This window comes from Siniperca chuatsi, linkage group LG8, assembly GCF_020085105.1.
Source record: "Siniperca chuatsi isolate FFG_IHB_CAS linkage group LG8, ASM2008510v1, whole genome shotgun sequence".
In the NCBI taxonomy this organism is placed as follows: domain Eukaryota; kingdom Metazoa; phylum Chordata; class Actinopteri; order Centrarchiformes; family Sinipercidae; genus Siniperca; species Siniperca chuatsi.
Genome location: NC_058049.1, coordinates 14,606,036 through 14,633,309, shown reverse-complemented (window position 1 = coordinate 14,633,309; position 27,274 = coordinate 14,606,036). Strand labels below are relative to the sequence as shown.

General features: G+C 39.4%; 1 protein-coding gene across 3 annotated transcripts in view; it reads left to right on the top strand.

The window, feature by feature from the left end:
- The window catches only part of klhl4 (kelch-like family member 4), a 32,714-nt gene extending 5,817 nt beyond the window's left edge, over positions 1-26,897 (top strand). Inside the window, exons 2-12 of one of the 3 annotated variants that reach the window (XM_044205249.1) lie at positions 129-589; positions 7,704-7,871; positions 10,075-10,211; positions 10,722-10,918; positions 13,689-13,901; positions 15,673-15,859; positions 15,942-16,166; positions 21,276-21,438; positions 22,795-23,007; positions 24,359-24,530; positions 24,903-26,897. In XM_044205249.1, coding sequence (XP_044061184.1) covers positions 135-589; positions 7,704-7,871; positions 10,075-10,211; positions 10,722-10,918; positions 13,689-13,901; positions 15,673-15,859; positions 15,942-16,166; positions 21,276-21,438; positions 22,795-23,007; positions 24,359-24,530; positions 24,903-24,962 — 2,190 coding nt within the window. In that variant the 5' untranslated portion in view covers positions 129-134 and the 3' untranslated portion in view covers positions 24,963-26,897. Of the gene's footprint in view, positions 1-128; positions 590-7,107; positions 7,175-7,703; positions 7,872-10,074; positions 10,212-10,721; positions 10,919-13,688; positions 13,902-15,672; positions 15,860-15,941; positions 16,167-21,275; positions 21,439-22,794; positions 23,008-24,358; positions 24,531-24,902 lie in introns of all 3 variants that reach the window. The other 2 variants (XM_044205251.1, XM_044205250.1) reach the window with 2 other exon arrangements.
- The last annotated feature ends 377 nt before the right edge of the window (positions 26,898-27,274 follow it).

Genomic DNA, 27,274 nt, shown 5'->3' with positions numbered 1-27,274 from the left:
TAGGGAGACAATAACGAAAGAGAAGAGGCACATTGTAGTCAGTGAGGACTGAAACCAAGGCTCTTCTCTTCTCTGCTCTCCATGTTTTTGGGGACTCAACGTATCATTGCCTTCGTCTCCAAACCCAGAGGAGGATGTCTGTGTCGGGGAAGAAGGAATTTGACGTGAAGCAGATCCTTAGGCTCCGCTGGCGCTGGTTCAGCCATTCATCCCAAGGTTCGGCTGGCGGTGGAGGCGGTGGCGGGGTGGGAGGATATATCCAGCAAGATGGCCTGGACCACAGAGGGACGCCTGTCCAGGGCCGGCTGAAGAGTCACTCGCGAGAAAGAGGCGTCGGAGGACTACGGAAGACTAACAGCCCGGTCCACAGTATCCTGGCACCGACGCCAGGGCCCACACCTGTCTATGTCAGAACGGGTCATCAATCATGGCACCATCAGCAGAACACCATCCAGAGTCTCCAGGTCAACGAGGAATCTTCAAAGAGCAGTTCGTCGCCCAGCACTACATGGAAAGAGAACACCAACACTGGCCAGGAAGATGTGAATAACAGCACAGAGGAACCTGCAGAGGTGGAAGCCAGAGAGAGGTATGACTGCTGGTGTTAGATACCTTTGAGACACAGATTTATTATGTGGCACCACATCAGTCACTATGCTCAATTAGCAGAAACCAGATCATGGGATGCTATTTACACATGGTTCCCTCACATTTCATAGAGAAAGTATAGATGCTAAATAAAATCTGCATCTAATTGAGAAAGTTTGATGCCTGAGGCAGCACCCCAGGATTTAAAAGTAAGAATGTTTTGTTGTGATCAGGGAAGATGAGCACAACCCTGCTCTAAACAGTAAATGTTGCTTACTTAGCACATAACAGTTGCACTTCTCCCAAAATCTATTTTCGACATTTCTGAGACTAAATACACTCTCTGAAGAGTATATCTGCAGCTTTTTAACTTCATTCAATATTTGTGCTGCTATCCTGCATGTAGATCCTTTAATTAAGCTAAGATTAAATTATCTGCACAGCTATCATTTTCCAATTTACTCAGGCTCGGCAGCTGCCACCATGGCTCACCTGGGGACAGCTCACTGTCATTGTCCACAGCATGTTAGGCAGGATAAACCAGTAAAGCATCCTTTTAATTATTTAGTGGACTGAAAACCAAGGGTTTTTCTGCTCCCTTGTTGTAGTCCAGATTGCATGCACAGTATGACTTTGACTTTGAAATATTTGGTTTTTACACATTACACTAATGCATTCTTCCATACACTTAAAAGTGGATAGCGGGAAAGAGCCATTACATCACATAACACATACGGGACCTATAAAAAGAGGAAGCAGTGCAATCGCATGAATTACCTACACTGCCACTACAACCACTTTATAAGCCAAAAGCTATCATAGCTAGTTGATGGCACAGGCTAACAAAATCCTTTTACTAACCTTGATGCACAGGCTAACAAAATCCTTTTACTAACCCCCCCCCATGTGATCCTACATCTTCTTCAGGAAGCAAACAGGTTAGAGATGTGTGTGTGCTGTCTGGCAGAACACTAAAAGCACCTCACATCCAGGATGAAAAGATCCAAGTTTCCTTTTATCTTATCTGTGACATTCTAAGGTGATTGGTCTTAAAGCTTTACTGATTCCTGCGTGCTTTTGTTCCGTGCACCTGGTGATGAAATGAACAATGAAAGTGAACCTGTCCCTTTGTTTTATAAAGAGCTTACCATGATTGAACAGATAATTCTAAAAACATACTCTCATGAATGCCACGGGCAGTGGACCGTTGAATTCCTTCAACAGAACATGAATTATTCTGAGTTTAGATACAGTTTTGAAATTAGCTTGACGCTCTGCTCTTCGTGTTGGCATAATTGGCAGATGTTCATATTTCGGGGTTCCTGTGTGTGAAAAGTGTATGCATAAAAGATGTGCCTCACAGTAAAAATGTGTAACTCTCTGGCTCTTAGGGGGACCTTGAGTTCATGCTGGCCATGTAAAATACAGCACAGCCATCATATTTTGACAATGATACTGAAATATTAAAATGGTTCTGCTCTGTTGGATCATAAAATATACCCTTGGCTCAGCTGTACTTGATTGTAGTGATATCCATTTATGAATTTGATAATCAGCGATGGAATCTGACTTAAAATGTATTTTTAATGACTTTTGATTCCCACCCAAACTGTTAACAATGTATACAGAAAATAAATCTTCCGTTCTAAATAGCAGCATATTAAGAATATTGACAGACAGTTCCATCACTTCCTCCTTTCACATAAATACCCTGTCAGCAACTGTTTTACATAATTAATAAATCAGGGAATCTGTGTTTTCTGATTATTCAATGGCTTGAATAGAAAAAAAGGCAGCAAAAATTTGTTTTGACGTGAGCAGTTATCAGGAAAACACATGCGTGTCGCATGGTGCCACTTTCCAATCAATGTTGGGTTTAATGAAAACGCAGTCACTCGATAACTGTGAAGGACTAGTTGCTGGAAATTATGTTTGAACAAGCACTGCATCTGTGCATGTACATAGTTGCACAGTGAATTAGGCCAGTGACTGTGTGACACACCATGGCTTGCATGTTCATCGGCGGCTAAGCAGATGTGTGGATGTCACTGAGAAATGCACATTCATTTACTCCACCAGCTGGGTGGCCCTATTACGTCTCACATCATAAATCCTTGACACATAATTTGTCACAATCCCTCAGGCTGAATGTAGAAATAAGTTCTGCTGGCTGTGAAAAATACAAAAGTTTTAGCCGTTCCTCTGTAGTTGGAAAATATGTGTCAGTCATTTTGTGCTACATACCCCTCAGTGATTAGTTTCATTCAGACAATGTCTACAAGAAAAACATCCCATCAGTTTCTTCCATTCTTTCATTGATTTGGTTTCTCACTTTTGTTATAAATATTTAAAATTGTTGTCAAACTGAACTGACAAAGTCAATGAAAACTGCTCATCCCAATTTGTGGGTGTATCTTATTGGAATAATATGGTAAAGACATTCAGGATGTTCTGTTAGCTTTCTACTGAATTTAGTTAACCCTTCTCATCCGACTGAATGGTATGTATCTACAGAGTTGTTAAATCAAATGTAGTGGAGTAAGTAGGATACAATACCTTGTTGTTTCCCACCCTTGCTCCTAATGCCCCCACATAGCTACACACTGTATACATGTTCTGTCCTCATGACTCTCATCCAAATAACCTCTCCCTATCGTTCGCAGAGAATATATGACAGAAGTTAACCTGAATGGAATGGAAACCCTGACCTCTCTCACATAAACACTAAGAGAAGCTTGAGTCAGCTGGCTTTTAGTTTGAATGATATGTCAGTTCCCTCTCCACCACCTTGGCAAAGAAATACCACCACTTCTTCCCCTGTCAACAGCAGTAATTCAGATATTTGTTGGATGTCTCATAACACCACAAGGCTTATAGGGTCTTGGTCTGTGTGTGACACATCCAGTGGAGGCCTCCTTAAGATGCTGTAAATTGCAAAATACAGTATATCTGTTGTTATCTCAAAATAACATCCTCAGGGGTTAGGAGAGTTTGTGATCACGTATAATTGATTCTGAATGTTCTTTAACTTCGCCAAATCACCATTCAGTGACAAGGCCATCTCAGATGGAAGCTAACGATTAAGCCAGAGTTTTCAGTAGCCCCTCTTTTTGCTTTTGCAGAAGGCTTTGAACAGTGGTGAGAAGAGATACAGCAGCATTATATGCTGGACACATTCCTCATTTCTGTTCAAATGCAGATCAGTCATTTCCCCACCCCAAATGGACCTAATTCAAAGAAAATAATGCCTGACACAGTTTTCTATTAATTTTACATGGGTACTATTAGTAGGGGCCATGACTTAGTTCAACAGTGTCCTGAGGCACTCACATCCTGTAAATTGCACAGAAAAAAAAATCATAGAGGCAACAACTGTGATCAAGTTGAAAATGTGATAGTGTAGACAGACAAATGTAACTAAATCATATCCAAATCATATCCAACTGCAGGAAGGTGTTTTCTATAATAGGCACAGTTAGAATAAAAAAAAGGATTTGGGGAAAATGGTAAATTATTGAATTGCTGGTGAAATAATTCATCCAGTTTTAGGGTCCCCTCAATTAATATTAAAATATTAAGACTTTTATGTCTTAAGGTTTTAGGCCCACCAAGCTAGATGGGTTCTAAATACCAAGATCTATAAATATCTAAATATCTAATATATACAGTAGCCCACATGCAACCCAGGACCCACTGCTTTAATAATGTGAATTAATTTGTTTACCCACTAACATTCAATGTAAATAAATTATGGACAATCCAACAATGATTTTCGTCTCATACACAATGCGACTTAACCTGCCATCAGCAAAGCAGTGAGGAGCTTTCTGCTAAGATGTGCACATTTTTCACTTACAAGACACCCCCAACCCCAGCACACACACACACACACACACACACACACAATTTACACCAAATTCCTCAGCATTAGAATGCAGACCTCAGCATTGTAATCAAAGTTAATCAACGAAGGACTGAAAATCTCAATATGTCCACTGGCACATTATTCTTCAGCGGCTTCAGACAGATATCTCATTTATGACAGATATTTTGACTGATGATTTTTCATTTTCACTGTGCAAGACTTAACTCCTCTTGACATAATGTCTTAATATTTAAACCAATATCCCACCTGAGATGTTAATTATCTGTTGGTAGACATTGTGCTGACATGACATGACACCACACTTCTTCTTTACAACATGTGCTGTTTTGGTAAAAGCTGATGGGAAAAGCTATGAGAAGGCAATATTTATATTCTCTTAAAAGCTGTGGCAATTTTCCACTGCACTCTCCAACATAGGGCCTGTCGGCCACATTCGGAGCAGATTTTAAAGGACATCGTGCCTGTATGCAGCTACGTTTCCTCCATCATTATCAATATTAAGCAGGTATGTCCGGTATAACAATGGCATCAGTCAGTGTATATATTTCTCTCTACACAAAGCCGAATGGCAGTATACCGACTGTCAAAGTACAGAGGCATAAAGATCTCATGGAATATATAGACTTGGCACATGCTGCATGGGGCTTTGTAGGAGTTGTTGGATTCTCAACCCAACCCAAGCTACTCAGCAGCCTTCAGGGGCAAATGGCTGTTATAATCCATTTTGAAAGAGACATTTCCCATTTGGCGCAGGCAGGCACGACTCTTGTAGAGGAATGGAGTTGACATTAGTTAGAGTGAATAATAAGACTGAGATTCTCAGCAACACCTCTGACTCACAACCTTTACAGCTAGGGGCTAATCTGGGTTGACGAAAGCACATCTTGAATCGTCTAACCCTTCATCTAGGAGGGCGGTCTCAGCACAGTGAGAAGTCAGACTGATTACAGCAGATGGAACAGAGGAAGGGACATTAAACATGATATTTTAAATAACTCTTCTATATTGTTATTAATGAGTGTCTTTTCTTTATATTAGCACTGTATCTGTCTGTATCTTGTGCTAAAAAAATAGCATATGGAGTTTCCATTTTAGTCTTGACAACACAGGCAATAAACTGCACAGCCTCTGCTTCACCTGAATGGAGTTTTCTGAATTTGCAGTGTCTTTCTTAGATCCAATTAGTCACATTGTGGTGTGATATCTTTGGGAAGGCGTGAGGAGCAAATTACAAGACTTCAGGTGCCCACTGAAGGAAACGTCATGTGTAGATTAAGGTGGGATGGAAAATAGAAGCCCAATATTCTGTTCTGTTCTCTTCTTTTATATAGGCTAATTTACATTCTCATTGTTCTAGGAATGCAAGTTTGCACACTGAAATAGTTTGTAGACCACCAAAGAAATCTATAGGCTTAAGCTCTGTGACTCTCTTTGAATTGCTTAGTAATATGTGATGTACAGCAATGTCCCTACAGCAGTTTTTCTGGAGTAAGGTGTCCTGGGGCTTTAGTGCCTCACCTCGGATGATCCAACCCACTACTGAAAACGAAGTATACACCTCAGAGAAATTTACTGCTCCCTTGAATGTGATACCAAAGCAATTAGTGTCGGAGAGATTGGTAGGCATGAAAAATCCTTACAGTGTGCGTTGGAGCCAATACAAAGGCAATGTATCTCAGTTTTATGGCCCCATTGCTTATTCAGTCTTGTTTGGTGTTCCTCTCCAAGACTCCAGAGTCAGTGGGGAATTATCGTGACAGGGCAATAAATTACTCTTGTATTTAGCATAAAGTCTCCCAATAAAGATTAGACTATAGGATACTACAGTGACCAGAGGGCAATATAAACAATTCCCAGAGGGAAAATGTTGCTTCTTTTGGTAATCAAAGGGGAGAAAGTCACACACTCGGCTAAAAACTTTGTAATAGTGTGTTAATCAGAACATCGATAAGAGCCACCACCACCTCCACTCTTCCTGTGTTATCAATCTTAGTATGTGCCAATACATTGTGTTGCCAACAGGGTTTTCAGTTCATTTGTATTGACAAATCTGTAATTTTACTAGTTTATGCAGCTCTCATATCAGCATATGAGTGGTAATGAGTGGGACATAAAGTGTCACTTTAAATAGCAGTGACATTTTTTCTTGTGCATCATCAGTCTTTACACAGCAGAAGGACCATGAGATGACAATAAATTCCCTTGGAAAGGCAGCTTGGGTCTGTTTATGTAGCATAACAAACAAGCCTAAATGTCAATGAGTGGACTTGCTCTGTGAAGGACACCAAGTGACTGGGCTGCATTATTTGCCACGAGTCTGAGGGATTACTTGGATGCCTGTAAAACAGCATGTAATCTAGCAGCCTGTGGGGACAGGGACTCAGCCTTGCCACAATGCGGTAAGGAACAGGCTTGTTCACTTGTTAAGTCCCTGTCTTTGGAAAACATACATGCACACACAGATATGCAGATGTACACAGGAACAGACACAAAGGGATGCACACATACAGACACAGGGAAATTGTGTCTGGAAAGCTGTTGCATAGATTGTGGTGCTTGCTTGTCCCATTGGACTGCAGTGCTTAGTTATCCACTTATGTACGGAGTTTAGTCCCTAACAGTTTTAATTTCAGCTTAGAGTGGCAAGAAGATGCAGATGCACCACAAGGAATAGAAGATTCAGGAGTGTCATGTGTCCAAGTAAGCCCTTTTGTGTCCTCAATAATTTGTTGCTATTCTTGCTGTGTACAGCTTTTTAAATTTTTTATTTAATACTTATGATAATGGGCAGGGAGAGGAAACAGTGAGTGAAATTAATACATTTCTTAAATTAATTTGTCTACCAAAATTAAGATGTCCTTGTTTATTTCACCTGAAATGTTTTTTTTGTTTGTCTGTGTTCTGTGAAGTCCTCATCAAGTAGAGTTATTGTGTATGGCTTACTATCTCTTACATATGTCTATGTCCAAAATAAATAGTAAGTGGAAAGCTTAATGCAAAACCTTAATTATTCTTCTATTAATTTAGAAGAGACTACATGCAATGTTCAAAAGAGCAAATGGCTCCTGGTGCAATGCCCAAATGTGAATGGAAAAGTGCAACAATTTCAATCAAATATACATAAAACGCACAGAATGCAAAGAGGATAAACTTCTATAGACAGGGTCGTTTTTTTTTAGTCATACAACATCTCTCTTCTCTTCCTCCCTTCTTGCTTGTCTTCACACAGGTTGGCAATGAGCACCTTCTCCAGAATGAACACCAACTCCTCCGATGAATTTTTCCAGGCCACAAATCATGCAGAACAGACTTTCCGCAAGATGGAGACCTACCTCCAGCACAAGCAGCTGTGTGATGTCCTCTTGATAGCAGGGGATCATAAGATACCAGCTCACAGGTTGGTGTTTGTGCTTCTGTCCGCTTTGATTTCATTAATTACACCTGCATCAGCTTTGGTTAAGAGATACAGAAGCTCATCTGGATTCACTTCAGTAAGCCGTTGATGCGCACTTTCAGGCTTTGGTTTGGACCTCAGTTTGCATGCTGAAACATATTTTGTCAGTCTGATCCATCTGAGGAATAATCTTTGAAATGCAAAGAAAGATTCTTCTGATTTTCAGGTGACAGGAAAGATATGCAAACTCCATGTTCACTGGTTTGCATCTAAATAATGTCCACTGCTGTGATCTAATTACACCTCTGCCCTTCCTCATTTCCACATTACATTTGAGCCATGGAAGAACCACAACACGGAGGTGTCAATATTTGGGCGTACGGCCCTCGGTTGAATGGCTGAATTGAACAGATCACATGACATCCCTTGAATGCTGAGAGGCACCATGTTCACTGACTGCATGCTTGTATGTATATCCACTGGCAGATTTTGTCAGTTCATTCAGACAGACTCATGAAACAGAAACCAGAATTCTCCACAGAGAGAGAAAAAAGTGACAGACAGTGATCAGTGACTGACCTAGTTCAGTGGAATGATCAGCTTTCTGACTGCCTGTTTCAATGTGGCTTTATATTTGCTCATAGGACACAACCAAGTAAAACAGGAATGGTGTATAAACATAATAAATGGCGCATGATATAATAAATATATATATATATATATATATATATATATATATATATATATATATATATATATATATATATATATATATAAATATTAGAAACCACAACATTATGGAAATATGGATGTATATGGACGATCTCAGTTCCTTGTATTGCCATATAATCTCTCCTTTCCTTCATGAATCAACCAGTGTGTTACAGCTGCTATCAAAATTATTCAACACCCATTGCAAATCAGGTTTATTGTCAAAATTTACATAAGTTTCAGCTGTTTGCAATGAACATATTAAACAAAAGCAATTGAAATAGCTCAACACAATGAATGCTTCAAGTAGTTTCCCAAAATTCAACTGAAAATGCAACTTATAATGACTTCTCCAGTGTCAAAATTATTTAACCCCCTGAATAGAATCCCTCACACAGCACACATATACAAAACAGGTGTTGTCTCAAGCACACCTGATGCAACTAATCAAGGGCTTCATTAGTTGCACCAGGTGTGCTTAAGCTGGAACATATGAAATACCTGAACTGGCTAGGGGTTTGTTGAGTGTCACATTTGACTGCATGTTAGAAAGAAGTCAAAAGAATGGTCCAAAAAGTTAAGAGAAGAGATCTTCGCCCTTCACAAACAAGGAACAGGATACAAAAAGATGTAACTAGATGTCTGAGAAGGCAGGTTGTGAAAAAACCTTGAGTGACTGCAAAAAACCTGCAGCAAGACTTGTTGGCAACAGGCACTGAGGTTTCAGTGAGCATTGCTTTTGTTTGATTTGTTCATTGCAAACAGCTGAAAGTCTGTAAATTTTGACAATAAACCTGATTTGCAATAGGCCGTTTGTGGTCGCAGCTGTATGTGAGCTAGACAAATGAGTTAACATAATTAGAAGTCTGACAAGTGTAGCTATTAGCAACATGAAGTGTGTGGGACAATTTCATTTATCATGCGCTGACAAAGTGGAATGATACAAAATGTGGGGGGAACAGTTAATTACTCAGTTTCTCATAGTGACCTATTATGGTGTAAAAGCACACAAGCAGTATAAATAATTGATAGGAACAATACTACATGAAATTGTTACACCAACAATACAATGTGATGCTATATACTGTGAAGATATGCCTTTTCGGTTAAACTTTATTTGGATAGTCCGCCTATAGAAAGTTTATAGAGTATTTGTAAAATTTAAAGATTCAACTCTTTCACAAATAAAACTGTTTTCTAGGTTTAGGCACAAAAAACATCTTGGTTAGGGTATGTTCATGAATTGTTACATATAGTCTATTGATAATTTGTTAAACATCTACAGACAAAGCAAAACAGTTGAAAACAGTTACAAATACTTGGACTGTCCAAATAAAGTCTTACTGTCCTTTCTTATGATGTAAAGCTACATTTGAGGACATTCTCAGGACTGATTCACTAACCACTTTAAATAATCAGCATACAGATCTCCCACGGACATGTAAACTAATGTACAGTACAGGAGCATTAATTCACTGCTCTTTCTTCATGGCAGACTGGTCCTGAGTGCCGTGTCAGACTACTTTGCTGCTATGTTCACCAGCGACGTGAGAGAGGCAAAGCAGGAGGAGATCAAGATGGAGGGAGTCGATCCAGAGGCCCTCAGATCCCTCGTTCATTTCGCCTACACTGGTGAGTGCTTGTAAAGACATTTACTAGCTCTTGTAAGTAGTAATGATACTTCTGAAATCCAACATGATAAAAATTGATCAATAAGGCAATTCATCACTGGGCTGACTGACTGGGCAGCACTTCAAGGTAATATTGCTTTATTTTACAGGACAAATCCCCTTTGATAAGTGCTGTTGATTGATATCCACTTCCACGGTATTTTAATTTTGAAATAGGGTAAAATAACACAATGATGACTATCCAGTTTGTAGTTAAGGTAATTTACTTAAGTATGATATATTGACACAGTTTAAAAAAAAAAAAAAAGACAGTTTTTAAAAAAAAAGCGTACAGGTTAATGCCTCAGCAAAAAAAAAAAAAAAAAAAAATCTTCATTATGGGTGCTTTAATTGTTTATACTGAAGTATGATTAAAGTGTTGATGACAATACTTCTCTCACCGCTGTGTTTGCCATTATGGATACCTCCAGTCATGGCATAAAAATATATTTTGCTTGTCCTGACATTGTAGGTGTCCTTGAGCTGAAAGAGGAGACTATTGAGAGTTTATTGGCGGCAGCTTGCCTCCTGCAGCTTTCCCAAGTCATCCAGGTTTGCTGTAACTTCCTGATGAAACAGCTTCATCCCTCCAATTGCCTTGGAATACGCTCCTTTGCAGACGCCCAGGGCTGCGTGGACCTGCTCAATGTGGCTCATAACTACACCATGGTAGGAGGGCGAATAGAGCTAGACCACATTTACATGGCTGGGTGGGCTAAATTATTTATTGTGTAATAAGGGATTGCACTCTCCAAGTGACTCTTCATTGCATGAATACACAAGGGCAGCTGTAGTAATGAGAGCTATAACAGTGTCAAGAGTATTTAAAAATTTAGTTTAATTACCACTACTACTGTACTTTGACATGAAAGGCAGCCCACACTGTGGTGAATCAAATTTAATCTGCTCCACATAATCTAAGGTACTGACAGGATTTACTCTGACCTCTTTTTCAGTGCACATCTGATTTTTATTTTACTCAAATCAACTCTGATTATACCTTGTGTAATAACCATTGTTTTGTGAATTGAGTCAGTAAATGCAATATGTATAGATAACATCATCTAACCATCCTCTGTTTTGAGGCTAATTCATTTAAATAACCTGTCAATCTGTAAAGGAAACCACAGAGAAATGGGTGACATCAACATTTGAATAGAAATTGAATAGTTTCATGCTTTCACTTTATCTAATTTGGTTATGTGGCTGTCAGCAATGCTGCACATTGATTAACGAAATGCCAGACTTGTGAAAATTGTATATATATATATATACAATTTTCACAAATCTAACATCATATATATATATATATATATATATATATATATATATATATATATATATATATATATATATATGTATATGTATATATATGTATATATATATATATGTATATATATATATATATATGTATATATGTATATATATATGTATATATATATATATATGTATATATATATATATATATGTATATATATATGTGTATATATATGTATATATATATATATATATATATATATATATATATATATATATATATATATATATATATATATATATATATATATATGTGTATATATATATGTGTGTGTATATATATATGTGTATATATATATATATATATATATATATATATATATATATGTAAGGAATATTTGCATTGGATTATGCACATATTTGTTAGATAACATCTTGCTGGCCACGCAGAAGTGACAGCGCGAGGCAGGCGTTATCTCCTAAAGGACATCTGCTCAGCCTGTTTACATAGGCCCCATCCAGGACCAGGAGGTTAATCTAATCATCAAACTGCACAAGAGGGCCAACTTCCTGTTCAATCACTTCAGTAATGAGCAGCGAGAGCTGTGGGCTTCCTGGAAGTCCATCCTCTGGGTTCTGAGTGGAGCAAGTTGTGTTTTGATAAGCTTGTTTTTCCTGGTTGAGCATGGCAGCAGAGATCCGCCTCTGACATCCTTTTCCTTTATGAAAGAGTTGCCCTTTGTGTGTTGCAGTAGATAAAAATGTAATGTTTTGTTGTTTGGGATGACTGTATTTGTATATCTATACATACACACACATATATAAACACTAGTGTCATTTTTAATGAATCCCAGTCTGTCTTTACCAGCCTCTGTAATTGCATGGTAATTGAAAAGTTCTTGAAAGGTAATTCTCCCAGCCTCATGCCGATTAAACATCAGCGTTCCTCCTCCTCAGGAAACGCTGTTATTACACAATTACTCTTTTGCAGTAGTTAAATCAATTAGTATCCTCTCCCGCTGATCTTGTTTTCCAAGTAGTTTACTCACCAATGAGTTTGCCAGCATCTGAATGACACATCCTGTAAAAAGCTTATGAAACAAACTCGGTTGAGCTTTCAATTTTGTTGTCGGCTGTTCAGGACTGGTAATTACAATTAATTGGTCTAAAGCAACGTCAAAGAGTTGGATGGATTTTCTCCCTCAGTGTTACCACAGCAGATCAATAGATGTCCCTCATTTCATTAAGGCTGTCTGTGTTAAGCTCTTAAAACCTGCTCTCATAATAGATCGGACCAAGACAGTAATTTGTTGCAAGTTGATGATTAATAGCATGCTTGTTTTTCGTAATTGTTGAGCATCCACTCTACAGTGAGCGCTTGATTTGTCAAAGTCATTCTAGCAGCTTAATAATTCATGCTCAGATGCCTCATGCAAAAAGGAAACAGGATGTGATTATAGCCAAGGATTGCTCTGTATGTCTTTCAAGTGTTTTAATGTTGGATATAACATACTGTAGCGGCATAGAGAAGGGAGGGTTTTATATAGCCTCATCTTTAATGGAACAGCCCAGAGACAATGTCCTTGAAGATGTAGCCATGCAGTGCTGTAATATCGCCTGGGCTTCTGGCCAGTAAATGGAAGATCAATCTTTAGGGCGGCAATAGTAAACAGCATCCACAAAACGTAGAGCTGGACACTGCATTGGTGTGATGGTAATGTTGGTATGCAGTGCCTTTCTGTTTCACATTAAAAGGATTGTAAAGGCTTAATGGTATCATGTATGATCAGCAGCAAAAATGCCTTATAAGCTCACGAAGAGGCTTTTTTTTGGAGATGTTTTATGCCAGATTGATTTGTAGCCTGCTGTTGTGGGGATCATTTTATTTAGTGAGCTAAGTGAAACAGATGACAGTTTCATCTGCTCATTCAAAATTTTTGAGAAATAGAGAGTATTTCACTGTGGTTATCAGTTATGTAGGAAATTGTTAGTAGAAACATCTAAATTGCCGTTCTCTATTTACTTGCATTCATTTTTCTTGACCTCTCTGTCCTTGTGCCATTTGGTCCTTATAGGTTTTAGAAACACACACACACACACACACACACACATACACACAAGCGCACTCCTCGGCTAATGACTGATGATTATCTGCCTCCTCCACATCTCCTCTGTGTTCCAGGAACACTTCCTGGAGGTCATTCAGAACCAGGAGTTCCTGCTGCTCCCCACGGCGGAGATTGTTAAGCTGCTCTCCAGCGATGACATCAACGTCCCCGATGAGGAAACCATCTTCCAGGCTTTGATGATGTGGGTGCGGTACGATGTCCAGCATCGACAACAGGACCTTGGGGTGCTTCTCGCCTTCATCCGCCTGCCTCTTCTTCCTCCACAGGTGAGATAGGGGATAAAGCGGTAGAGGTGGGGCCTGACGAAAAGGTATGATCACGATCATACACTGCTTTTGCTTGTGTTTGTAGCTGAGAACTAAGCTGTCACAACACCTCCTGTGTCCTCACTGTCAACAGAAGGTTGACACCTTTGCTTCTGTGAGTCTGTCCAGGGTGCAATCTGCTGGATTTATAATGATATATATATAATGATATATTATAATAATATAATAGGACTTCAGTCATTTTGTCTGTAAAATGTCAGAAAAAGGTGAAAAATGCCCATAATAATGTTCCAGAGCCTAACACGACATATTCAAATATCTTGTTTTGTCTAAGCAGCTGTCTAAAGTTCAGATACTAGACAAAGGAAAGCAAATCCTCACAGCTGAGATGCTGGAACCAATGAGTATTTAGCATTTTTGCTTAAAAAATTATTGAGAAACAATTAGTCGAATATCAAAATAGTTGGCAATTAATTTTCTGTCAATCTACTAATCGAATAATCGGCTACTTTTTTCAGCTTTAAGTCCCAGATATTTACTGAGAATCACCTGGTACACCCTCAATCTTCCAACTGACCGCTGAAAGGCACTGAACTACTGCATTGTCAATAATCACTTAGTTTATGTTAGTGGCTAAAAACATTCTCCCCCTCAGTGATAAATCAAACTGACAGTATGACAGCCACACATGAGTTTTTATATGCATTGTCAGGCCGTAAATAGCTTGCTTATGTTTGAATTATTGTTGTTTTAAACACTGCAACTCATGTTTTATGAATGCTCTATTTCTGAGAAGAAGCATTGTTTTACAACTGTGTCATCCTAATTTACATAACATCAAACCCAGATAAGACATTTTTGGCAGATCTGAATATCTTCCTTTTTACATTAACGCAGCTTTATTCTCACTGACAGATTACTTTCCAAAGCTAATTATGCACATGTGAATTTCATATTTCACAATATATAGCAGGAAAAAACAACCCACAACATTGTTGTTTGCAAAAATCAATGAAGTAATTGTTTTTAAGAATGAAAAAAAAAGGGAAAATATGATCTAATACATAAGTTATCGCATCCATTGGCTGGTGAGATATTGTTCGCTGTGAGGCAAATAAACAACAGAAATGAATCGTTGTATTTGTCAAAACTGGTGTTGTATTTAGTAGAAACTGAAAAGATGAGCAGAGTAGTGCCACTGACGTTACTTGCAGGCATAACAAGATCAATAAATATATACAAAACCTTCATTCATGAAAATGAAATGTGTGGTGAAACATTCATTAAAACCTTATAAGAAATTCTACTCTCCGAAAAAGCAACTGCTTCAATGTGGGCTCAATATTATATGGAGGTAAGATATTTAAGACTCATAAGTGGGTATTTTCCAAAGACCAGAAATATTGGTGAGATATTTTCCAGACAGATGCAAATTATGACTACACTGGCTACAAATGGTTTTATGAAATTGTTGATTTCATTAACATGAACCATGTGAATTAATAATATATATAAGCTTGCTTTTGCCACATCTAAAGATGAGAATTTGTTTCTGCAGTCTGTTACATTTAATCTAACATTTCATACATAAAGTACTCAAGGTTATTCTACATGAGATTAACCTGGTTTTACATAAACAGGCATCCCTTCAAAGGTGATTTGTATCAACACTGTAAACATTTGGCACTTTTTTGCACACGTAAGTTTCTTTATATTTTGAATGCATTCTTTCTTATGATGTAGCCTATTAATGTGATTCCTTGAAATGTAGCTCCTTGCAGATCTGGAAAACAACAAGATGTTCTCTGATGATCTGGAATGCCAAAAGCTGCTGATGGAGGCCATGAAGTACCATCTTCTGCCTGAGAGACGTCCAATGTTTCAGAGCCCGAGAACCAAACCTAGAAAGTCCACTGTGGGTGCACTTTATGCTGTAGGAGGGATGGATGCTACCAAAGGTATGGCCCATATGCAGGAGTTATCAATACACAGCAACACTGTTTATTTAAATTGTAATACTTGCTGTGTCCGTGGTTTTAGGCTCCACCACCATAGAGAAGTACGACCTGCGGACTAACACTTGGGTCCAGGTTGGAGTCATGAATGGACGCCGGCTGCAGTTTGGCGTGGCAGTAATAGACAACAAGCTGTATGTGGTTGGAGGCAGAGATGGACTCAAGACGTCCAACATGGTGGAGTGCTACAATCCGGTCAATAACGTGTGGTCCACCATGCCCCCCATGTCAACACACAGACATGGACTTGGTGAGTGTGTCTTGGAGGGCAAATGTCTTCTTCTTTTCCTTTCGGCTGTTCCCTTTCGGGGGTCGCCACAGCGAATCACGTGCCTCCATCTAACCCTGTCCTCTGCATCCTCTTCACTCACGCCAATTAACTTGATGTCCTCTCTCACTACATCCATAAATCTCCTCTTTGGTCTTCCTCTAGATCTCCTGCCTGGCAGCTCCAACCTCAGCATCCTTCTACCAATATATTCACAGTCTCTCCTCTGAACACGTCCAAACCACCTCAATCTGGCCTCTCTGACTTTATCTCCGAAACATCTAACATGAGCTGTCCCTCTGATGTACTCATTCCTGATCCTGTCCATCCTCGTCACTCCCAAAGAGAACCTCAACATCTTAAGCTCTGCTACCTCCAGCTCTGCCTCTTGTCTTTTCTTCAGTGCCACTGTCTCTAAGCTGTACAACATCGCTGGTCTCACCACCGTCTTGAACACATTTCCTTTCATTTTTGCTGATACTCTTTTATCACACAACACACCTGACACTTTTCTCCACCCGTTCCAACCTGCTTGCACTCGCCTCTTCACCTCTTTTCCACAGTCTCCATTGCTCTGAACCGTTGACCCTAAGTACTTAAAGTCCTGCACCTTCTTCACCTCTGCTCCCTGTAACGTCACCGTTCCACCTGGGTCCCTCTCATTGACACACATGTATTCTGTCTTACTGCGGCTAAGCTTCATTCCTCTGTTTTCCAGAGCAGACCTCCATCTCTCTAGATTTTCCTCCACCTGCTCCCTGCTCTCACTACAAATCACAATGTCATCCGCAAACATCATAGTCCATGGAGATTCCTGTCTAACCTCATCTGTCAGCCTGTCCAACACCAGAGCAAACAAGAAGGGGCTCAGAGCCGATCCTTGATGCAGACCCACCTCCACCTTCAACTCCTCTGTCACACCTACAGCACACCTCACCACGGTCTTACAGCTCCCGTACATGTCCTGCACCACTCCAACATACTTCTCTGCCACTCCAGACTTCCTCATACAATACCACAGCTCCTCTCTCGGCACCCTGTCATATGCTTTCTCTAAATCTACGAAGACACAGTGCAACTCCCTATGATCTTCTCTGTAATTCTCCATCAGCATCCTCAAAGCAAATACTGCATCTGTTGTACTCTTTCTAGGCATGAAACCATATTGCTGCTCACAAATGCTCACCCCTTAGCCTAGCTTCCACTACTCTTTCCCACAACTTCATTGTATGGCTCATCAGCTTTATTCCTCTGTAGTTGCCACAGCTCTGCACATCTCCCTTGTTCTTAAAAATTGGCACCAGTACACTTCTCCTCCATTCCTCGGGCATCCTCTCACTCTCCAAGATCTTGTTAAACAAACTAGTCAGAAACTCTACTGCCACCTCTCCTAGACACTTCCATACCTCCACAGGTATGTCATCAGGACCAACTGCCTTTCCACTCTTCATCCTCTTCAACGTCCTCCTCACTTCACTCTTGCTAATCTTTGCTACTTCCTGCTCCACACCAGTCACTTCTTCTACTCTTTGTTCCCTTTCATTTTCCTCATTCATCAACTCTTCAAAATACTCCATCCATCTTCCCATCACACTCCTGGCACCTGTCAAGACATTACCATCCTTATCTTTAATCACCCTAACCTGCTGCACATCCTTCCCATCTCTATCTCTCTGTCTGGCCAACCTGTACAAATCCACCTCTCCCTCTTAAGTGTCCAACCTTGCATACAAGTCCTCATATGCTCTTTGTTTGGCCTTTGCCACCTCTACCTTCACCTTACGCTGCATCTCCCTGTACTCCTGTCTACTCTCTTCAGTCCTCTCAGTGTCCCACTTCTTCTTAGCTAACCTCTTTCTCTGTATACACTCCTGCACTTCCTCGTTCCACCACCAAGTCTCCTTGTCCGCTTTCCTCTTTCCAGATGACACACCGACTACCCTCCTACCTGTCTCCCTGATCACATTAGCTGTAGTGGTCCAGTCATCTGGGAGCACTTCCTGACCACCCAGAGTCTGTCTCAGCTCCTCCCTGAAAACTACACGACATTCTTCCTTTTTCAACTTCCACCACTTCGTCCTCTGCTCTGCCTTTGTCCTCTTCATCTTCCTCACCACCAGAGACATTTTACACACTATCATCCTGTGTTGTCTGGCTACACTCTCCCCTACCACTACTTTACAGTCCCTGGTCTCTTTCAGATTACAACGTCTACACAAGATGTAGTCCACCTGATTGCTTCTACCTCCGCTCTTATATGTCACCCTATGTTCGTGCCTCTTCTGGAAGAAAGTGTTCACTACAGCCATTTCCATCCTCTTTGCAAAGTCTACCACCATCTGTCCTTCTGCGTTCCTGTCCTGAAGACCAAACCTGCCCATCACATTCTCATCACCTCTGTTCCCTTCACCTACATGCCCATTGAAATCTGCACCAATCACCACTCTCTCACCTCTGGGGATGCTCTGCATCACTTCATCTAACTCACTCCAGAATTTCTCCTTCTCTTCTAACTCACATCCTACCTGTGGGGCATAACCACTCACAACATTGAACCCCCTCAATTTCCAGCTTCAGACTCATCAACCTGTCTGATACTCTTTTCACCTCTAGAACATTCCTCACAAACTCCTCTTTCAGGATAACTCCTACTCTGTTTCTCTTCCTATCTGACCCATGGTAGAACAACTTGAACCCTGCTCCTAAGCTTCTAGCCGTGCTACCTTTCCACCTGGTGTCCTGGACACACAGTATGTCCACCTTCCTTCTTTGCATCATGTCAATCAACTCTCTAGCCTTCCCTGTCATAGTCCCAACATTCAAAGTCCCTACTGTCAGTCCTACATTCTTAGCTTTCCTCTTCTCTCTCTGCCTACGAACACACCTTCCTCCTCTCCTTCTTCGTCTTTGACCAACAGTAGTACAATTTCCACTGGTACCCTGCAGGTCAACAGCACCGGTAGGGGTCGTTGTTAACCCGGGCCCCGACCGATCTGGTATGGAAGTCATTTTCACGATTCGCATATTTAATTTGGCATGTGTTTTACGTCGGATGCCCTTCCTGACACAACCCTCTGCATTTATCCAGACTTGGGACTGGCACAAGAAGACACTGGCTTGTGCCCCCTTGCGGTTGCAGCTCCACTTATTTCATTACAAACATGAATGAAATAATACATTGATAAAATAATCTAATAATTCAGACATAAAAACAATGCTTTGTTTAGGCCAGTGAATCACATAAGGACCAGGCTGCCATTCCAAAATAATCACTTTTTAAACTCATCAAAATTTACACTGAAATATGGACACTTTCGAACAACTAATATATCAGCAGGGCTGCAACTAACAATTATTAGAATAATAATAATTGGCAAGTCTGCCAATTATTTTCTCAATTAACCAATTAATAGTTTTGTCTATAAACTTTTACAAAATTGTGCAAAACACCCATGAAAATTTGCCAGAGCCCAACGTGATGGATTAAAAGCAAGTCAAATAGCTTGTTTTGTCCACAAAGATTTTCAGTTTATTATCATATATGACAAAAAAATAAATAAATCATCAAATCCTTCTATTTGAGAAACTGGAACCAGTGGATGTTTGGTATTTTTGCTTGATAAATGACTGAAACAATTAATTGATTGCCAATTAATTGATTAATGAACTACTCTTTTCAGCTACTCTATATACAATTATTTGTTACTATTGTAAAAGATCTACATATGATATTGTGTGTATTTTTACTATTTTAGTAAAATTCCTTCTAACCTTATTATGTTTTCAGAGGTTGTAGACAATAAAACACAATTCTTTCAACTGTTTCAAGGTTTGAGGTTTTAGCTCGGTCAGGTTACCTGGTGTTATGAAACACCAAAAATTGCAGGATGCACATTGAGGAGGGTCACAGCTGGCATGCTGTAAAAAAAAATTCCTTTTGAGATAGACCTTTGATATTTTACCATTCCCCTATCAAAGCTTGGCAGGCTGTGCTGGCCCTGCACTTCCTTACCCTTCCCTGCCCAATAAATCTCATATCAGAAGCGTTTTGATTCACAGTTAAAACTGGTCTGGGTAACAGGGAGATCTTGTCAAAGCATTCAGCTCACTCACCCAGTGTGGTCGGCGGTATCAGCGAGCCCAGAAGATCACACTGTACAGATTACCTGTGTTGTCTTTGATCTTTCCTGTAGCAAATATCTCTTGCTGCTTTGCTTGTGGCTTGCATATTTTGAGGCTGAATATATTTGAGCTTAGTGTCTACCAACATCCCTGCCCGACCATTGCCTGCTGTGAGCATTATGGGTAAAGACAAGAAAAAGTATTTGTTTTTTTTATTCCAAAGTTTCACTACGAGAATAGTTTCTGTCTGACAGTGTATGTCATTCGAGGTTCTCTGAATGCGTCTTGCCCTCATGTTCCCTCAAAATAATGAAGGAAGGAAATAAGGGTGGTAATATAAAAATGCATTGTGTTAAAATATCCTCTAGATTGTTGCTGGTGAAAAACGCTCTCCTATGTGACTTGGGAATGAGGAACAACAATGCAGTTTTATAGTCTTCCTGTTTTCTGAATAGATTTGGTCAGCTGTATGACTCATTCTGCTCAGTTCTAAAAGGAGAAATGTACCTCTGCCTCAGCTCTCTCCAGGAACTGTTGAAAGAAGAAACATGTTATTTACATTATCTTGTGCTGACATTATACTACATGAATTTGAAAAAGAAAGTAATCTTTTTTGATTAGCCTCAAGGAGGTATTGAATATATTGCGGCTTTAGCTTTGATATTTGTGTGAAAGCGTTTAGCACTGCACCAATAGTTGAAGGTTATAGAGGTTACAGCATCTACTGTGTGCTTGTTCACCATACGCAATAATATACACACAATAGAAATATTATAATATTATAAAATGTCCCCACAATTATGTGTAATGCTAATAATGATTACAGGTGTACTTTGCTTTTCCATATACTAATACACATATCAATACACAAGTTTGAAGCACAAGTACTTATAGGTCTCATTGGTCATCTAATGGCAAAACAGCAGGCTTTTTTGGGTGTACAAGTATCTCTTGTTTCCATTCATGTAGGTATTGCAGTGCTGGAGGGCCCCATGTATGCTGTGGGAGGCCACGACGGTTGGAGCTATCTCAACACAGTGGAACGCTGGGACCCGCAGGCCAGACAGTGGAACTACGTGGCCAGTATGTCGACACCACGGAGCACCATGGGAGTCACAGCACTCAATGGAAAGTAAGTTGCTTTATGAAACCTGCAGACCATCCCATCTTGGCTTAATGCTAAAATGTGTAGCCTTATGCTTTGAGGTATATTGTTGTCGTTCTGCTACTTTGAAATATCAGGGAGCCTGAGGTCAAGGTCACTGGCATCTGTAAAGCCACAACAGACACTGAAGAGGCAGACAGGTGCACATAATTTACAATAAAAAAGGAATGCCAGTGCCAGCGCAAGATTTTGAAAGGGCCCGGTCTGCCTTAAATATAAGTTTGCTTTTTAAATGTAGAAAAGTTCAATTTTCCAGTGTTAAAATTACCATATAGCACCAAGTGTTCTTGCATTTTTGTGCATGTTTTAGTCAGTCTATTACACAATCATCTTGTTTATAGACTTGAAATTTAACTATGAGCATGCTTTTATTTTTGCTAAAGATAAGTCATCTCTTGTTTTCATGCAAAAATAATGTGACTTAGACAAAAAAGAAAATCAGATATTTAGTTTGTGTCCACCATTAAATATTCTCAAAACTGACTTGCAGCCTGGACTGAAATGAATAAACATGACAAATTCAAAAATCTATAACACTGCAGCATGTTTTTGGAAAATGGTCAGCAGGAATGTAATATGTAACTTGGGATAGAGCAGTATCACAGGCATGGTTATGTAACTCACAGTGCACTGGTCCAGGAAAAACTGAAGTGCAGTATTAGTGCAGTAATAGTTTGACAACAATATACTTCTTGAATTCAGAATCGGCCTTTGTGGTCTGTGTGCGATAAAAAACAGCGTGGCTGTGCAGTAGTCAGCAGCTCACAGCAAAGGCTGTTCTGATTAGTGTGGTAATTTATACAGTGCAATCTAGACTCTATAAAAGCAAAACACTTTATGTATTTGTATTTATTAAATGCCTTACAACACTATTTGAAAGTAAATTAAGCAAAGAACAGACCAGCTCTCGGCCTAATTTAAATATGTTTGTGTGCCGAAGGAGAGAAGAGGCTGCTGCTCGACTACCTCCAGTATTCAGTGTTGAAGTCAGTGCTGAGTTATTTCTACATCTAGGTCAAAAATAGACAACAAGGAAACTGTTTCCCTAGCCACTACTTTCTTGCTGTTGGGCCTGTGAGCTACATGCACTTAAAAGACTGATGTGATCTTTCTGGGAGAGAACACTCTCAAGGAAAAGGCCTTTGAAAAATGCTATCCACTGCTCATTGCTGTATCTTATAAAATCTGTCACATTATCACTGTTCTGTCATCGTTTTTACAAACATCTGACAGCTGATGTGAGCTACTCCTGCCAGATCCAGTAGTCTTGTATGCACATGTCAGATGTTTGAGATTTTGAACCCATTTTGTTAAATTTCTCAGATTGTTTGCAGTAGGTGGTCGAGATGGCAGCTCATGTCTGAGGTCAATGGAGTGCTTCGATCCGCACACCAACAAGTGGAGCATGTGTGCTCCCATGGCCAAGAGGCGAGGAGGAGTGGGTGTGGCGACATACAACAACTTCCTGTACGCTGTAGGTGGACACGACGCCCCCGCCTCCAACCACTGTTCTAGACTCTCCGATTGTGTAGAGAGGTTGGTAAATGCTTCTACTCCCTGAGAAAATACACAAACACAAAATGGGTGGGGACAAGGTTCCTGGCGTTCTAACAAGAACAAAAGGGAGTTAAACTCCTCTTGATCCCCACCCTGTTCCTGCATTTTGAGACATGTATTATACTACTTGATGCTCAACTGAAGATATCATAGTTTCCACACATGGTTTCATTTGACAGTATCTGGCACCATCTGGTGGCCATAATATCCTCCTGAATCTGAACCTGATGTGACTCACAGTAGAGCATGTCCAGTTGTAATTCACTACTAAGAATACCTTTTCCCATTTTTGAAAAAAATTCATTGTGCTTCCTATTATTTGTGTATTTAAAGAAAATGAATTTGATTGCTTCTACCTTCAAATTAACATCATACTACATCAATTTTAATATATGTAACTACAGTTGCCATATTTTTTCCACCATATGATCTTTCATTTGATGTTTCATACTTTCTCAAACTTTCTCAAATAACAGATGATTAATGTAAACATTCTATATCCTGTCTGTTTTAAAGATCACTGAAGTGCTTTCACATTGACTAAACCCAGAAAATATGTAGAAACCAGTGATTTTACTTACTGTAAAGCATTTTAAATAATTTGTATTGCACTTTTTATAGTTGATTAGCTTCTTGTATTAATGTAGCAGTCTCCATCAACAGTATTTTGCACATAATTGATTAATCAGAAGTTTGTATGGAGACCCCATTTAATCAATATCTCATCAAATCATTTAGAGTAAGTCAGTGCTTACTCAGTCACATATTTGTGAGATTATGTCTGTTTTGCTGATTATTATGCAGTGGTACTTTACAATTTACTGATTGCAGATCACATTCTGTCACATCATTTTTGGACTTATTTTGCTTAGCTGTTTGAGACAGCTCCAAACTTTGCTAGTACCACGTTCCAGCAAGACATGACTGAATGTTTGAACATTTAAATGACTTCATTACCCAGAAATCATTGAAATAAATCATATAATGTGTCTTCATATTCCTCATCTTAGTGGTCAACATGATGAAAAGAAAAATTTTAGCATTCAGCAACTTCTGCCTTCACAAATGAGTCCAGCTCTCTCTGGACCCAGCGGCTGCCAGCTACCGTTCAAGAGACAATTTTGCTTTTAAGTTTCAATTTGGTTCGCTGTCTGTGCTCAAAGGAGTTGCCACTAGAGACCATTCAGACATGTGTGATTAAAGAGGGTCAACATAAGGATGCCTCAGTTAGTGGGGATGGGACACTGTTTTCCTCTTGAGATTCATACCATCCATAATGTAAAAACAATAATTTGACTATTTGACTACTGTTTGAATATTGCTATTACAGGTATGACCCAAAGACAGACACGTGGACCACTGTGTCCTCCCTCAGTGTTCCCCGTGACGCGGTGGGTGTTTGCCTGCTGGGTGACAGGCTTTATGCTGTGGGTGGATATGATGGACAGTCATATCTGAACACTGTCGAGTCCTACGATGCACAGAACAATGAGTGGACTGAGGTAATCACATCAACCAAAACCAATTTATCACGGCTACACAACAAATATTATTTTCTTATTGTTTTAGATATGACTAAAAATATTACGATGCAGATTCTGTTTTAGGGAACTTCTGAATTCTTTAAAATGGTTAAAATGTGTTTGTTTTTGCCTGAACTAATTACATGTAACATCAGGGTTCCAGTTAACACCCTTCAGGAGCATAAATCTGCTGAAGTCACTGACGACTATCAATATTTTATAGCTTGCTTTTTGCAATATGTTCTTCCAATCTTGCCTCTGTAACCCTCTTATCTGCATGAAGTAAAATGTGATTTTTTGAAGACAGCCTCAGATGAGAGGCTGCATGTTAACCTCTCTGTCTTCCTGTAGGAGGTTCCTCTCAACATTGGCAGGGCAGGCGCCTGCGTGGTGGTGGTGAAATTGCCTTGAGTGTTTTGTCTCACGACAGCATGGGAAACAAATGAGAGAGCAGCGAAGAAGAGTGGACAAACAAAACAAGAGATCAAGGACACATCCTTCGAGAGTCATGTTTTCATTTTTTAACTCAGCTCTCCAGATTTTTCAGAGGGAAACACAGACAGAGCCTTGCCCATAAACCATTCTTTCTATCATTAGTGGACATGTCTGCCCACAGGGGAGGACTGCACATTCTCCACATTCTCAACCGATTATGAATTTTCATAGACTTGGCTAAGCTGTAGCAAGTGCCAAGCCTTTGTTGTACTGGTTTGTTATACTAGTTTTATGAAAAGTTCTGTGTATGTCCGTAAAATTAAATGTAAAAGTTACATTTTGAGTAAATAAGCCTGCAGGTTAGTTTACATCTAAACAGATACTTTTCTTATCAGTGCCATCACATACAGTATATTTTGAGGTTTATATTTCACTTTATAGCTGCTCAAATGAAAATTGTTACAAAACATAAATGTAACCATGTACCACTGTCTTTCCTTAGTGGGTGGTCTGAACAGATTTTTACTCTTTAGGGAAGAAGACCACTGTGAACACTGAGGGTGATGAGTTTGTCCAGGCTGGTTTGAAGAACAGGAACGAAATCAAACTTTTTGCTGAATAATATATTTGGACATTTTCTTGAGTTCTTTTTTATTGAGCCTGTAGCTACAGAACACCAAAGTCATTTGCTTGTCTTAGAAGTCTTGTTACGCATTAAATAAAAGTTTACAAAATTGTGAATTACAGAAAATATATCATATTGATATTTCACATGGCTGTACAGATTTTTGTGAACTTTCTGAAACTACATTTGTGTTGATAGAATCATGCTTAAACCAGTGCACTCTGGTGACTACAGTTATTATGATTCTTTTGTCTTTATTTCAGGGCATGCTAGCTGAGTGAATGTTTTATTTGATTAAGATCACTGTCTGTTCTGTATTTTTAAGGATATGATGCCTTTTGGGTCATGTAGATGATCTTATCATTCACAACACATACATTGGATGAACTCAGAAGAAACGGCAAACTATGGCTAAGTGGCACCAGGTGCACCCAAACCAGCTATCTGAGAGAATTTCAAGCACTGTTTTACATGTGCAGCACTCAGAAAACTGATTTCCACAACACTTCACTAATGTGACTTTGATTAGAATTTTTAGATTTGTAGTCGGTTTTCTCATAAAAACATTAACTAACTTTATCACAATTTGTAACTGTTATTATAACATGTTTTGGGGGCCAAATGTGACTTTTAATGCTTTTATCATAATTTCGTACAGCATGCAAACCTATAAATAAAGACTTCAGTCTTCTCTGCATGTTCAAATCCATGTTTAGAGCTGAATGTGGCCCCTCAGCAGGCAGATTTTGATTTCTCTTGTTGTTCTTGCTTTAAGTAAACTAAACTGATTCTTTGACTAAACAGACTTGGAAGCTACTTTGATGTCAGCATTAACCTCAGTTTTCTTCTCATTGCAGCACCCGCTTTTTAAATCAAGCAAGCGTGTTTGCCGATATCGCTTTGGTTTTTTTTTCACTCTCTCATCAACAGACTGAAGACCAACTGCTATTGCTTGCCTTTGTTTTTTCATTGTTTACCCTCCAAATAGTCCCTCCACGCCACCCTCCTCTTGCTTGTTTGGTTATATTTTGATGGTTTTTGCATACAAAATACTGGCTTATGTGTCCACATGTTCAATTTTAACTCGTGTAGGTCTTTTCCGATTACACAAAATATTACACACACCTTTATCTTTTTGATTTTGAGGTATAGCCCTTTTTTTTTTGCACAATCCATATCTCAGTTGATGTGAAGATAAATCTCTAACTTTTTATTTCTGTTTATCTGCATCTCCTCCTGTCAGATCTTATAATGGAAATCAATAAAGGAAAATAGCTTTCACCTAAGTTCACCTCTTCAGAATATTACTGAAAACCCCCAATGTGTAGAATACTTATCTCAATATATCTCTGTCTAGTTAATTCAGAAGCAGTGTAATGTTGGTAGAAACACAAGACCATAATGATGAAAATAACTTTATTCAATTTGTCCCTACATTGGATATGATCATTGCAAATGTGCAGCATTACATTGTTTTTCCATTAATTTCTGTTACATTCTTCTCCTGAGGGTTGGCTCAGGATTGCCCAATCTTAAATTCCACGTCTGTTGGACTAAACTGATTTGCCAACTCAGTCTAGTTGCCACCCACAGGTTAGCAACTGCAGCTTAAAACACACAGTGATCTAAACACTGAGAAAGTCAGCATCACGTGATGAGAGTA